Raw genomic sequence first — 13,917 nt, 5'->3', positions numbered from 1 at the left:
CAATCTTGTTAATATATAATCTGATCACACCAGTCCTCCGTTTGACACCCTTCCTGACTTTCCACTGGCCTGAAATGCCAAAGCCCTATTGGAGGCTCCTCTGCCCTGATATTTAACATGTATGTTGAGGGCCTAAGAGGGTAGGGGTCTTCCTGGGGTTGGTGGCCTTGGAGAAGTGCAGGGAGGAATAATGGAGGCTGCTGGGGACTGCCCCTAAAAAGCCCCAACTGTGGGCCCCATGAACTTCCAGGGTGGGCAAGAAGCCTTGAGGGAAGTAAGTCCAGAGAGGCAGAAGTTGGCAGTATCCTGCACCCAAGGTCTCCCTCAGGCCTCCTTGGTCACCTAATTTCCTTTTAATTGGTGCCTAATGGAAGTGAATTATTGAGTTTTAATGTGTCTGTTCAAGTGCCAGTCTTAACCTGCCTCCCTTTTCCCAGGGGTCCGTGGCTGCAGGTGGAAAGAAGGAAGACAGGCTGTTGAGGGTGGGGAGGAGTGTGCACCCTTCCCCCAGCCCTGCTGAGGTAGGCCCGATAGTCCACAGGTCTCCCTGGGACCTTCTCTACACCCCCAACACCCCCTCCCTGTCCACCTGCATCCCCTGAATACCTAGGTTCCAGCATCACTGACTTAGGACCTACTTTGTGCTGGCACTGTGCTGAGAATTTTCCCTGCATCACTTTCTTGAACCCCCATCAGAACCCAGTGAGGCAAGTAGTACTTGTACCCCCTTTCCACAAATGACTCTGAACTGACATGTCCAAGGCCACTGCCTTTATTCTATCTAGAGCTGTGCCCTAGATATGGTAGTCTCTAGCCACACTTGACTACTGAGCACTTAGAATGTCACCAGGCTGAACTGAGATGTGCTGTATGTGTAAAACAAACACTAGACTTCAAGACTTAGTAAGAAAAGAGAATGTTGGTAATTTCCTTTACTGATTATGTGTTGAAATGATTTTTTGATATGTTGGGCTAAATATATTATTAAAATAAATCTCACCTATTTTTCTTTTTCTTGTTTTTAAAGTTTATTTATTTTGAGAGAGAGCACATGAGCAGGGGAGAGGCAGAGAGAGAGAGGGAGAGAGAATCCCAAACAGGCTCCATGCCATCAGCCCAGAGCCTGACACAGGGCTTGAACCCACAAACTGTGAGATCATGACCTGAACCAAAGTCAAGAGTTGGACGCGTAACTGACTGAGCTACCTAGGCACCCTTATTTCCTTTTTAAAAATGGCTCCTAGAGAATTTGACATTTAAAATTACATATGTAGTTTTCGTTTTTTTGTTGGGCATTTTCCCAGGGTCTGGGCTTACACACACAGGGCTGGTATGCTCACCCATGACCCTGCCATGGCCTGGAAGGCAGGAGAAGCTGCAACCAAGCTTGGGTGAGCCCCTAAGGCTGTCTCACCTCTTGGGAGGGCTGCGGGTCCCTTTCAGCACCCTGGACAGCATCCAGGGCTGTCTTCACCTTGGGTCCTTGGATCGCGCCAAGGCCCAGGAAGGAATAACCGAGACAGGGGCAGGTATCACCTGCAAAATGCTCCCCATGAATAATAATATCAGTGAGGAGGGCTGGGTAAGAATTATCTATATCCCCATTCTGCAGATGATGAAACCAATGTTGTTCTGTGCATTCCGTCTGTCCACTCAATAAAGATCCACTGATGCCTGCTCTGTGTGGAGCCAACTGAACATACAAACCTGACCAGATCAACATAAATGACAACAATTCTGTGAGCAGTTTGACAGTGAAAGTGTGTGCCAGGACTTTGGGAGCCCAGTGGGTGCCAACTCCTGAGACAGGGAGTTCAGGAGTGACTTCACAGAGGGGCCACTTGGGCCAGATCTAGAAGGATGAAGGGGGTTGCCAGGAGGGAGTCCCAAACAGAAGAAATGACATGTGCCTAGGCACAGAGGGCAGAGAGACAGGCTAGGAGAGTTAGGCAAGGGTCACATCACCAAGGGCCTAGATTCTAGGCTACTTCTAGGATCCTTAGGAGGCTTCTGAGCAGGGCAGCGGCCAGGCCACGTCTGCATTTTGAAAAGATCACACTTGGGCCAGGTGGACCAAGAACTGGAGATAGGAGGCAGAGAGAATAAGGAAGACAACAAGGTGAGAAATTCAAGTCCAGGAAAGAAATGATGCGTTAGCTATTAGCCCTAATGGAAGAGCTCTCAGGCCTACAGATAAGGAAACCCAAGCCAAGGGCCCAGCAGCCTGTCCAAAGTCACACCCCAGGTCAGGGCTTGGGGGAGTGAGGACTGAGGGGCAGAGGGATGGGGCCCTGAGCCCAGGAAAGCTCTGCCACGGAAGCGGCGAGCCTCCAGCCTGTTTGAGCAGAACCAACAAGGTGAATATTAAACTGCCCCAAACCAGATGCACAGCAAGAAACCACAAGAGGGGAGGGGAAAGCACATGGCAGCTCAGCCCCAGAGATCCCAGCGGTGGCCAGTAGAGCCCAGGGCCAGGAAGAAAGGAGACAGGACTACAGGAAAGGCACGGAGAAGGCTTTAGGTGGTAGCTCAGAGAAAAGCCTGGCCTGCACCATGGTGGGGGCCCAAGGTCAGGGCCAGAGGCTTTTTTTGGTGCCAATAATGTCCAACCTCCGCACCCCAACCTCCGCCTGGGGCCAATCACACCCCTCCTTGGGGAGTTTCTGATTAGAATTCAGGAGAAAGTTTCTTCCTCTCTTGGGGCAAAGCAAGTGCTGGGCACTGGGAGAAGGAAACCCAGTGCCGGGGGTGAGGAAGCTTGCCTGGAAGAATGAAACTGACACAGAGCAGCTGTGAGGAGCAGAATGCCCAGTGGCACTCTGACCCTGGGTCCCCTCACCCAAGGCCAGCCACACATGCCCACCACTGTCCTTGCTGCAGCTTGCAACTGCTGAGTGAACAAAGTTCCCTTTTACCTGGGCTGGCTGGTATCGAGATCCTGCCATTCACAGCCCCAAGTCCCAGTAAAGCCACTGACAAGGTGTGCGAGTTTGCGAAAGTCATGTCCCTTCTCTGAGCCCTGACTTTCTCATCTGTAAAGTGGGGGAGTCACAATAGCCTACCTTGAAGACTCAAATCAAGTCGTGCCTGAGAGAGCACCGTACGCAGTAAGTGCCCGGTGTGCCCAAGGGGAGGCAGCCTGGAAGGTTCAAAGGAACTCAGGGGCCTAGAAAAGCCCAGGGCCTAGGGGCACAGGCCTGAGGACTCTGCTCCCGCTCCCCTGACCAGGCCCACAGCAGGCAGAATTCAGAGAAGACTGAGGGAGCCTGTACCTCCATGGCCATCCCTCTTCCAGCTCCTTCAGGAGGCTGTTAGCTGTCACCCCTGCTGCAGCAGCCAGTCCCTTCCCCCACTCTCTCATCCAGGCTCCCACAGCACCTAACCCCTCCCTCTGATGTGTCAGCCATCCCTGGAGACTGAGTCCCTGGGGAGTGGCCCAGGGGTGCCACAGGTGCTGCTGAATGGCCAGGCCAGCAGCTGCACCTGTGGCCCCCACTCCCAATGCTGCCTGACCACAGAAGCACACTACTGCACAGACTGCAAGCTATTTTTACATGCTGAGCCTGTGCCCCCTTTTCCTGGGTGCCTGGGAACTGAGCAAGGGTCCATCCACTCAGGCATGTGAAGCATACACCCCAGCAATGAGCCTCCCGGCCCGGCCCTCTGGCACCAAGGCAGCCTGGTCCCCCCACTCCACACCCGCACTAAGCCCTGAACCCCGAGGCTCCACTGCCACCCAGCACCCTGTCGCTCCCCTGCAGCCATGAAGCTCAGGTGCCGAGAGGTGAGTTGAAGCTTCCTGTCCTATCAGGGGGAGGCTGATAAAAGGTGTACGAGGGTGGGCTCCACTGTCCACCAAGCCTGGGTTTGAAATCCCAGCTCTGACTCTGACAATGGCCTTGAACAAGTCACTTCCCATTTCCGGCCTTGTGCTCCTATCCACAAGCCTAAAACCTTCCAGCAAGGTTATTCTGAGGAATCAGTGGTTGTGTGTGCAAAGCTCCTAGCACAGAGCGCAGCATGAGACCAAGTGCCAAGTGATGATAGCTAAGACTTGAGAAGCAGCTTCTGTGCCAGGCACTCGCTAAGCCCTTTGCATATATTAATGTCTCATCCTCTTAGCCACCCCATGAGGTAGGTACTATCACCATCCCTATTTCACAGAAACTGAGGTCGCTAAGCACTGCCTTGGCTCCGGCCTACGCAGCCTGGCCTCTGAGTCCCAGTGAACAGCAGCCATGACCATCATGGCCACGGGGGAAGGCCAGCTGCAAGGGGTCCCATACCACACGCCCAGTCTGCTTACCCACCCAGGCCCTGACGGGAGACAGGATGTGTCCGAGGTCATCCAGGAAATCGGGGGCAAAGATGGAGTCAGAGCCCAGGTGTCCCCTCCCAGTCAGGGCTGGCCTGACCCCATTATGCAATTTGCTGAGACCAAGTGAGGTGAACCAAGGAGATGGGGGAACAAAGCTGGGGTCCCAGGGCTGGGCCTTCACCTGGGGGAAGCAAACAGCTCAGCAGCAAAATCCACAGAGTGAAGTTTATTCCCGACAAAGTTCCCCTCCCCCCTCCCCAGCCCAGGACAGGGACAGACAGCCTGGGGTGAAGATGGGGGGGCCTCTGAGAAACAGGGAAGGGCCCTGGCCCCCCAGGCCATGCCGTGTCTGGCTTCCCCAGCCCGGCCGAGTCCACTGCGCCTCCCTGCCCAGCCCTCGGGAAAGGGGAGGGGGCGCCGGCTCCTGGGTGGTTCCAAAGTGGAGTGTGAAAATAGAGAGATATATATATTTATACGCAGTGGGCAGTCCGGTGTGGCACTCACACCTCTGTCTGGAAGTCGCCATCAGGTGGTTCTGTGGGCTCCCAGGCTGCTGCTCGGTGCAGGGCCAGCCGTTCTCGGGGCTTGGGGGGCAGCGAGCCCAATGTCATAGACTTGAAGGTGCTCCAGCTCTGATGTCTCCGCTGTTGGGACAAGCCGGGGTGCTCCCCAGGGCTGGGCTTCTCCTGTGGGGGCAGTGGGAAGGAACCCATGGAGATGGGCCAATACCCTCTCACTCGTTGTACACGACAAACCGAGGAGGCCCAGAGAGGGCTGGTGAAGCCCAAAGTCACCCAGCAACCAGGTGCCTGAGCAGAACCGAAACCCAGATCCGCCTGGTTCCGTAGTTGGGTTCCTGAGCCCGATGCTCTGAGAGGCCCCTGGGATCATGTCTTCTGTGTGCCCCCCCCTCTTCAAGACCCGGCTGGAGTCTCTGGCAATGCTCCCCATCCCCAGAGCAGCCTCACAACTGTCACTTATGCCATGGGTGGACCCTCACTCAGTGAGCTAGGCTGAGGTTGCCCAGGAAGGGGAGGAGGGCTGGGAGGGAATGAGCCCCTCGGAGCCCACCTGACCCCAACCCAGCTCAGGGGCACTTACGCCAGTCACGCTCCGTTCGGCCGTCCCACCCGAGGACACACTCCACCACTTCTCCCTCTGCAACGGGGGCCACGGGTCAGGGTCCGACCCCAGGGGGCCCTGTGTCAGGTTGGGCCCCGAGCTTTGGGCAGGGAAAACCGCGGGAGTAGCCCTCACCTTGGCTGCGGACTGGCTGCGGTAGCGGTCGAAAGTGTGGAATTTCTGGTTGAGCTCGTGGTAGAGTTCCGAGTGCCGTTTCCGGGTGTGCATCACCTTCTGGGAGCCACAGGGTGTGAGAGGAGGTGCTCCGCACTGGGGTGGCACTGTGAGCCACCCCCCACCCCTGTCCCCTGGCTCCCCACATCCCTGCCTGCTGTTGGCCCTCTGGGACAAGGCCTGGGTCTCCCTCTACCCCGGAGTGATGCTTGGGCTGGGATCGGGGGATGGTGGGAAGCCCCCGTGGAAACCACGGGTTCAGGGTCCTCGGGTCAGACTCTGCAATGGGGCTTTGGCTAATTTTAGGAGTGGGCCCTCCAGGGACAGACACCACCCACGGATGCCCCCCAACACACATGCGCATACATGCGCATGCACGCACACACACACACACACACACACACACACACACACACACACACCCCACTTACCTCAAAGTCCAGGTCTGAATATCGTAACTTCTTTCGCTGGGAGGGAGCACCAAGGAAACAGTGAAGGAGAAAAAAGCTTTTTACCACATGCAGTGGCTTTAGAGACAAGAGACCTGGTACCCAACATCTGCACCTACCCCTGTAACCTTCCTACAGCACAGGCCCAGGAGCTAGGAATACTTCAGGGTAGCCCTTGGGGTTGTGGGAACAGGACGGAGGTCTGGGGGATGAGGAGCTGAGGCATGACCCGGTCACAGGACTGCAGCTCAGGCCCCAGGCCCACACCCCTGCTGCTCCCACACATGACTGAGCCTGCAGGCAGACGCTCACAGGGAGACCGCACACACAGACACACAACAGACGTGCGACCACACACAGACATGGGTTCCCACATGGGATCACAGAGCAGACACTCCTTCCTCTGTGCCCCGGACTCTACCCCTCTGCCCCATCTCTCCCCACTCTCTCTGCCAGCTACAAGCTCCCTCCCCTCTCCTTGGAGCTCTCCACTTGTCCTACAAACACGAGGACTCAGGTTTTCAAGTCCTTCCTTTGACCCTGCCTTGCCCCTTTCCCTGGTCTCTGCACCACTCCAGGCCCTTTCCAACCCCTCACTTGCCCAAGAGCATTCAAGGCCCCGGTGACCTACGCAGCATCCATAGCTATTCGAGGAGGAGGCCTTAGAATCTTAGAATGTTGGCACCAGGAGCACTCATGAGACCAAAGTCAACTGTCCCAGGTTACACTGGGGAAACTGAGGTCCAGAGAGGAGAAGGGACTTACCCCAAGGCCCTCAGGGATGATGCTAAGACCGCCATCTAAGATTTCCCAAGTCCCAGGCCCAGCAGACATGGTCATCACCACTGGCCTCTATGACACCACTCTCTCCTGGTCTTTCCACCTCTCTGCCTGCCCCTTCTCCACCGTCCACCCTGGCGTCCCCAACACTGGGCCCTCCGCGCTGTGCCCTGGACCTTCTCCTGCCCTTCCCTATGCACATGGGTGACACATGGGTGTCCTCTCTGTTCTGGCCACCTCTCTCTTTCTGGAGGCAGTGGGACATCTCTTCCTGTCCCCAGGCACCACACACACAGCTGTGCCCAGCTAAAAAAACTCAGAATTCCCCGCCCCAAACCCGCTCCTCCGCCTCCACTCCATTGCAGTTGCCTGCACCAGAATTCTGGACGTCATCCTTGACCCCTCAAGATACTGCCACATTTATTGCTACCTCCCACACAAGGAGCCTGAAACTGGCCCCGCCTCAGTGGCCCAACCCTGGGCAGGTGTCCACAGAACAAAACCTGCCATGATGCTGAACGCACTCCTCCCCAGTGCCGGTGTCGTTTTGTCTTTGTTATGCCTTCCGGTTGTTGCCATCTGCAGCGGGAGCAGGCACCAAATGTTCAAGAAACATTTTGGGAGAGAAACTCAACTTGCAAACCTCTAGCTGCTAACTTAATTTCCTTTGTGCGGAGGATGGGGAGAGGTTTCTGAGGCCAAACATGAGCAGCCAACAGTGTCTGAGCCGTGACTCCTGCCCCTGTCCTTATCCACATTTCCACCATTCCTCCCAGAGTTCCAGAATGTTCTGGAGTTCTACAGTGGACCACTATCACCTGCTTGTTCCCAGCAATTCCCTGACGTGGCCAGAGGGAGGGTGGAGCCTCCAGAAAACACACAGGTAGGGAGAGAAAGGGGTTTGTGTTTTCTCAGGAAAAGAGGGCCAATGACCACAGGCCCATGGGCAGTGTCTGAGGCTGATTCCAGGGATGTTAACAGCAGCAATTCCCAATTATCTAGCACTTACTACCTGTTCCACACAGAGACCAACGTTTTATACCACTCAATTCGTCCTCGGAACAACTCTACAAAGAGTCTCCCCGCTTTACAAGTGAGGAAACTGAGGCTCAGAGAGAGATTCGCTCAAGATCTCACGGCTGATCAGTAGCGCCCAGATCCAAACTCAGACCTGCCAGACTCAAGAGACCCAGGCTCCCAGGGCCTGGTGTGGCTTCCCTAACAACACAGCACTTAGCCTGAGCCACAGGCCCCTCAAAGGAAGACCCATCCTAACCAGTTACCTCAAAGAGACACTGAAACAGGCAGGAATGCACCGAGAAGTGTGCTCTCAGCACACCAAGTCCAAGCCCATTTCAGGGGTTCAGAGAAGCCAGGGTTCCCTTGTGTCCGTAAGCACAGACGGAGGAAGAAATGCACAGTGTCCACGCTCCCAGCCACTTTATACAAAGGTGCCGCCCTGGGGAGGGGGGAGGTGCGCTGCTGGCTGTCCCTTCCCTGCGGCTGCCAGCGACTCAGACACAGTTTCAGGCACACGGGGGCAGGCCTCCCACGCCCACCCCATGCCCTCCAGCCCCTCACCTCCAGGGAGCCCAGCTTCATGGTGGAGCCCGGCACAGTGCGGGGCATGGTCCGGCTGCGCTCCCCCGGCTCAGATACCTGGCGGGCGCTGGGTGTTGGTGGTGGTGGCTGGAAGGTCATCCCATAGGGGTTCTGTAGAGACCCATAGGCGGGGCCCAGCCCCAGGCCCGAGTGGTCCACAGACAGGAAGCTGGGGTAGCCTTCGGCAGCATGGGGCACTGTCTTGGCAGCCCGTCTAGGGGTGCCCTCGGGCCGGGCCCTCGGGGGATCTTCACCACCTCCGCCCCCGCTGCCAGGCTGCAGGCTCAGAGTCCGCCGGGGCAGCACCATGTAGTCCCCCTCGGAGCCCGGCTCGGGCCGGAGCCATGTGAGGTCCAGCTGCCGCAGGCCACCTTCCCCACACACGTACACGGGGTTGGCCTCCTGCGGGGGCGGTGGCTCCCCCAGGCCTGGCGAGGCTGCCATGGGCACCAGGATATTCCCAGGCAGAGGTGAGAAGCTGAGGCCGCCCTCGGGACCCACGAGGCAGGACTTGGGCTCCTCGTCCTCATCCAGGGACAGGCGGGACAGTGTGCCCGTGATGGTAGATGGGTTGCAAGTGTTGACCTCCTTGAACAGAACTGGGGGCGGGAGTGGGAGAGAGGTAAGTCCTGGGGAGGAGGAGGCCCTGATGCCCTTGCCCAGGCTGGGGAGGTATACCAAGCCCCTGGGCTTGGACGGAGGAGGAAACTGAGTCTTGGAGAGGTGGGTACAGGGTAGATACTCTCTCCACACACCGGGCATATTAAGAAGAAGAGTGTTCAGACTGGCCCAGAGGCCCACAGCAAGGCAGGGCAAGGCAGGAGCTCCCATAGGTCAGTTCCCGGTGCAGGTCCTGAGCTCTGACCCCCCACAGCTACGAGGCTGTCAAAATGGCCTTGCTCCTCCCCGTTCCCTGGCAGCTCCTCCCCAGGAGCCAGAACTGGAGATTCTGGTAAGAGGCATGGGAATCATATAATAAGGTAACGGCCACTAGATGCCCTGCACCCTGCTAAGCATTTGACGTCCCCTCATTTATTTAAGGCTCAGAGAACTAAGCTGTTCGCCCAAAGTCACACATTAAGTGGTGTTCACAACTTTGACTCCAACTTAGGGCTGTCCGACTCTACAGCTAAACAGCACGACCAGACTGCTAGCAGGGCCTCCCACGATGGGGCCGGAGGCCCTCCCTTCTTACCCACCCCTGGGGGCCGTTCTCGGCTCCGCACCGGCAGACTCACCTGTCTGACAAGCCAGATCCACATCCTTTTCAAAGTCTGACTATAGGCAGAGAGGGACAGAGCAGGTGGGCAGAGACAGGATCCATGTATCAGGGTGGGGGGACGGGGCTCAGGCCCCTCCCTAGCCACCCAGAGGGGCTGCCCTTGGCACACTGCCCAACAGAGCCCAGAAGAGCCTGAGACATAGTCTTCTCCAGCCTCGCCAGATAGGTGGGAAAACCGAAAGGGGAAAAGACTTGCCCAATGCCACCAAGCGGTCAGTGGCTGGGCCTGAGTCAAACCCAATCTCGGTCCCCTCCCTGTCTCCCATCCCCTCCATGGATGGGGAAGATGAACGTGGGGCGGGGGGACGGGGGAGGGGTGGGGAGCACACTCAGAACCCACCCTCACCCTGCCTAGGCCACCTCACTCACCAGGATCTGCAGCTGTCCATTCTTACATGAGTCGGGCGAGTCTTCACTCTCATCGGCCCGGCACACACCCATCTGGCACTTCACCACGTCCTGGACCTGGGGGCAGCGGGTGTCTGCTGGGCCTGAGGCCACCACAGGGCCCCTGGCCACAGCTGGCTGTGCCTCCCACCCCAGGCGCCCAGGCGGGTATGGAAGGAAAGAGGCGCATCCAGTGTAGGGGAAGGTCAGAGGGGAGAAGGAGCCCTGGGAGGCCAGGAGTCCAAGGACAAGGCTGTCCCAGGCTACCAGCTTCTAATACCAAGGGCTGCCCAGCTGGGGGCCCGGTTGGGGCTTGGATCCTCCCAGTCTGCACAGGTGAGGTGGATGGGAGGGGGCAGGAGACGCCCAGCCCCACCTCTCGGCGCAGGAAGCAGTGCACAGCAGTGATGACAAAGCCCTGCGCCGAGTTGAAGACAGCGAAGAGAGCCTGGAAGAGGACTGAGCGGCGGTCTGTCATGGCCAGGACGGCTGACATCCAGGTGAGCGCCAGCAGGGGCAGCACCACGCAGGAGCTCCAGAGCGAGGCCCTGAGGACAGCAGCAGAGGGTCCATCAGGGTGACGGTCCAGGGACGGTGTGGGGGGCTGAGTCCAGGCCTCCACTTGGCCTGGGGTCCTTAAGCTGCCCAAGACTGGCAGGGCCCCAAACTCTAAGACCTCAGCGATGTCCCCAAGCAGACAGAGGCTGAGGAGCCCGAGGCAGAGAAACAGAGAACAGAGACAGAGGCAGAGAACGGTGGGGGCCAGAGCAGGGACCAGGAGAGGTGGAAGGGGCTGACACAGTGGACCTGAGCCACAGTCAGAGGCAGCATCAGGGGACAGAGACGGGGAAGGTGGAAAGAGCTGGTGGGAGAGAAAAGGAAGAGGGAGGCAGACGCAGATGCTGTGAGTTTCAGCCCCAGTCTGCACGGAATCACGGGCCTGGGCTGCACCCCCCCGAGATTCCAGGAGAGGAGGCAGGAGGCTAGACGAGGAGAAACAGCGGCCAGGGAGAGAGAGCGTGGAATAAGCAGACACACAGAAAGATTCAACAGCGCGAGCGCATGGAGGACGTCAGAGCGCAGATCTTTGGGGATGGGGTCCGGCCCAGTGAAGCACAGGCTCTTCCCTCTCAGGTCCCCAAGGAGGCGGTGCCAGGCTCCCAGAGGCTTCTCAGAAAGCCTACAGCTGGGGCTGGCCGTACAAGCTGGGGTCATGACCAAACCCACACATCCGCCACCTCCTTGTCCAGGGTGGGAAAAGGCAGATGGGGTCCTGGCATCCAGGCACAGGAGCCAGCCCGCCCTCCCTGGCTACTGCCCACATGGGCACAGTGGGGCAGGCTTGCCACGCCCAGCCTACTCTGCCTCGTGAACACCTGGGTTGGAGAGTCAGGCAGCGGTGGGAACAGCTCTGCACCAGGCAGAAAGATGGGCAGGGGGCCAAGACCTGTCCTAGGAAGAGAAGTTCAGGGCTATTCAGCCTGGCAGGGGGCGGGCCCAGTGGTCTCCACAGCCCCCGGAGGCAGAGCCAAGACTCCGAAAGGGCCTAATCACAGTCATAAGAGCTACCATTGATTAGCCACCAATCCTCTGCCAGGCCCTACACTGAACAATTTACATACATTAGTTCGCACTGTGATCAAAACAACTCCAATAAACAGCCATGGGGATTATTATCCCAATTTACAGATGAGGAAACTGGAGTGTGCCCAACTAGGAGAGAGAGACAGAGCTGGGATGCAAACCCAGCTTGGCTGCCTCTAGAGCCCCAGCCTTTAACCGCTAGTTCTGAGAGACTGGGTCAGAGAGGCAGATGGCAGCCTGAGCGAGAGGGAGCTTTCTACGATGCACAGCTTCCCAGAGATGGTGCCAGCCGCCTCCAGAGGCGGTGAGCCTCCTGACCCTAAGGTGTGTAAGATAAAGCTGGACCCCCACTGGTCAGGGAGGCTCAGATGGATTTCTGGCCCTGGGTGGGAGGCTGGGCCCCAGGCTCCTCTAGATTCATTCATTCATCCTACTCGCGCATGGCTGCGATTTTAAGATTGTCACCTTCCAGAGGTATCTCCTCGAAATAATTCTCTAAGATTCTCTGCCCCCCAATTGATTGTGAGATTCAATGCCTCTGAAATTCTAAATCTCAGATTCTATGACAAATGATAAGACTATGATTCACTCATTCTAACATTCTTAGCTTGTGATTGTCTTATTCTAAGATTCTATCGCTCTAAGGTTCTATGGGCTCACAAATTCTAAGGGCCTCACATTCTAAGAGCCTCTGTAGGTTGGGAGTGTAAGGAGGGCTCCGCAGCTGTGCCTGGATAAAACATAAGCTGGGAGTGGGGGCAGGGGTGGGAGCAAGGGGTGGGCACAGGAACCCAGCATTTTCCCAGAGGCACAGACATTCACTCCCCGTTGCCCTTTGCCAACGTCGATGGCAAGCCCTTGAGAGTGTGTGGAAGTCGGCAGGGCAGGGCAAGCTTTCCGGGGCGCTGGGCTGATTCCCTCCTCCCCCCAACCATGGGCACTGCCCCCCATTCTTTTGCCCCCGCCCGCCCCCACCCCGCCCCCCGGGGGGCACAACTAACATGGCGTTCCTGGCCGAGGCTGAGCTGAGCAGGGGGCTGGGGACCGCTCCGCACGCTGAGCAGGGGAGGAGCAGGCTGGCCCAGGGGCACCGCTCCGACCTCGGGGGCGGCACAGACACGGGAGAGGGGGGGAGACACATGGGAAGCGGGAGGAGATGGGGCAGCATGAGCCCCAAGTGGGGGGGGGGGGGAGGGGGAGGGCAGACGAGAGAGAAAGAGGTGGGTTAGGGTGGGCGAGGGGCTGCAGCAGAGCACTCCGGGTGCCCACCTTGCCTGCACCCTTGATGCACCAAGGTCAGGGAGCCCCGGTTGGCATCGTCAAGCCCTGAGTCTCCAAGAGGCCCGGCCCTCCCTCCCTGGACCTTTTCCTACAAGGCCAAGTCACAGCCCGCTTACCCGGCCCTCTGCTTCTTGGACTTGTCCGAGATGCCATCACGCGCCATGAGCTTGTTGAAGACGATGATCCCAATGAGCATATTCACCTGGGGGCCCAGCGGGCAGGGGGACACAGGATCAACAGGCGCCCGCCTGGCAGGGAAACCCCCAACTGGGAGCTAGGGTACAGGGAGATGGTAGAGCCCCTGTGGCCACATCCCTCCCAGGATGCTAAAGGGGCACATACCAGGACAATGACGGCTGCGGGGCCCACAAAGGCATAGAGCAGGCCGCCCTCCAGGGAGAGCCAGCAGCTGGGGTGGAGGGAAAAGAGGGGGCATCAGACACCCGGGAGGCCTGCCCCTTGAACACCACCGCTCGGTGTCCCCTGGACTGCCGATGGGGCAGGGCCTCCAGCTGGGTTACAGTGAGCCCTGGGCTCCTGCTCAGCTTCAGTTTCCCCTCTAACAAAGACCCAGCCCCAGCCCACCGTGGGGATCAAAGGCTGATCCGTGAGCTAAATAGTTTTTAGAGATTACCTCCAATCCCAGCACGTGCTTTTACAGTCAGGGAAACAGAGGCTCGGAGACAGGGAAGAATTTGCCCAAAGCACTACAGGCATGGGCCTGAGAAGGCCCAATGGCCAGTCTGATGCCCTAACAGGTCCAGTAACCCCTGCTGCCCACCAAGGGAGGCCAACGTACTAGCTGGATGTACCGTATCCTTTGGTGCGAGTAAAGCCGACAGACACAGCCACCACCAGGGCTGGCAGACCTGGAGGAGGTGGGGGGGGGGGGGGTGGCCACAGTGAGACGGCTGTCAGTCCTCAATGTCCCCTCTCCT

At 58.0% G+C, this 13,917-nt stretch overlaps 1 protein-coding gene across 8 annotated transcripts in view; it reads right to left on the bottom strand.

Annotated features, from left to right (window-relative positions):
* Positions 1–4,529: 4,529 nt before the first annotated feature.
* The window catches only part of ADGRB2 (adhesion G protein-coupled receptor B2), a 36,221-nt gene continuing 26,833 nt past the window's right edge, over positions 4,530–13,917 (bottom strand). For 3 of the 8 annotated variants that reach the window (XM_058718265.1, XM_058718260.1, XM_058718261.1), the window contains 12 exons: positions 13,779–13,848; positions 13,322–13,388; positions 13,096–13,181; positions 12,700–12,798; positions 10,491–10,662; positions 10,097–10,192; positions 9,684–9,723; positions 8,425–9,044; positions 6,046–6,081; positions 5,576–5,674; positions 5,420–5,476; positions 4,530–5,004 (listed from right to left, as the gene is read on the bottom strand). In XM_058718265.1, the coding sequence (XP_058574248.1) occupies positions 4,819–5,004; positions 5,420–5,476; positions 5,576–5,674; positions 6,046–6,081; positions 8,425–9,044; positions 9,684–9,723; positions 10,097–10,192; positions 10,491–10,662; positions 12,700–12,798; positions 13,096–13,181; positions 13,322–13,388; positions 13,779–13,848 (1,628 nt within the window). In that variant the 3' untranslated portion in view covers positions 4,530–4,818. The remainder of the gene's footprint in view (positions 5,005–5,419; positions 5,477–5,575; positions 5,675–6,045; positions 6,082–8,424; positions 9,045–9,683; positions 9,724–10,096; positions 10,193–10,490; positions 10,663–12,699; positions 12,799–13,095; positions 13,182–13,321; positions 13,389–13,778; positions 13,849–13,917) is intronic. The other 5 variants (XM_058718266.1, XM_058718267.1, XM_058718263.1 and 2 more) reach the window with 5 other exon arrangements.

Source organism: Neofelis nebulosa, chromosome 2 (assembly GCF_028018385.1).
Source record: "Neofelis nebulosa isolate mNeoNeb1 chromosome 2, mNeoNeb1.pri, whole genome shotgun sequence".
NCBI lineage: Eukaryota > Metazoa > Chordata > Mammalia > Carnivora > Felidae > Neofelis > Neofelis nebulosa.
This window is presented reverse-complemented; position numbering and strand designations above follow the sequence as displayed.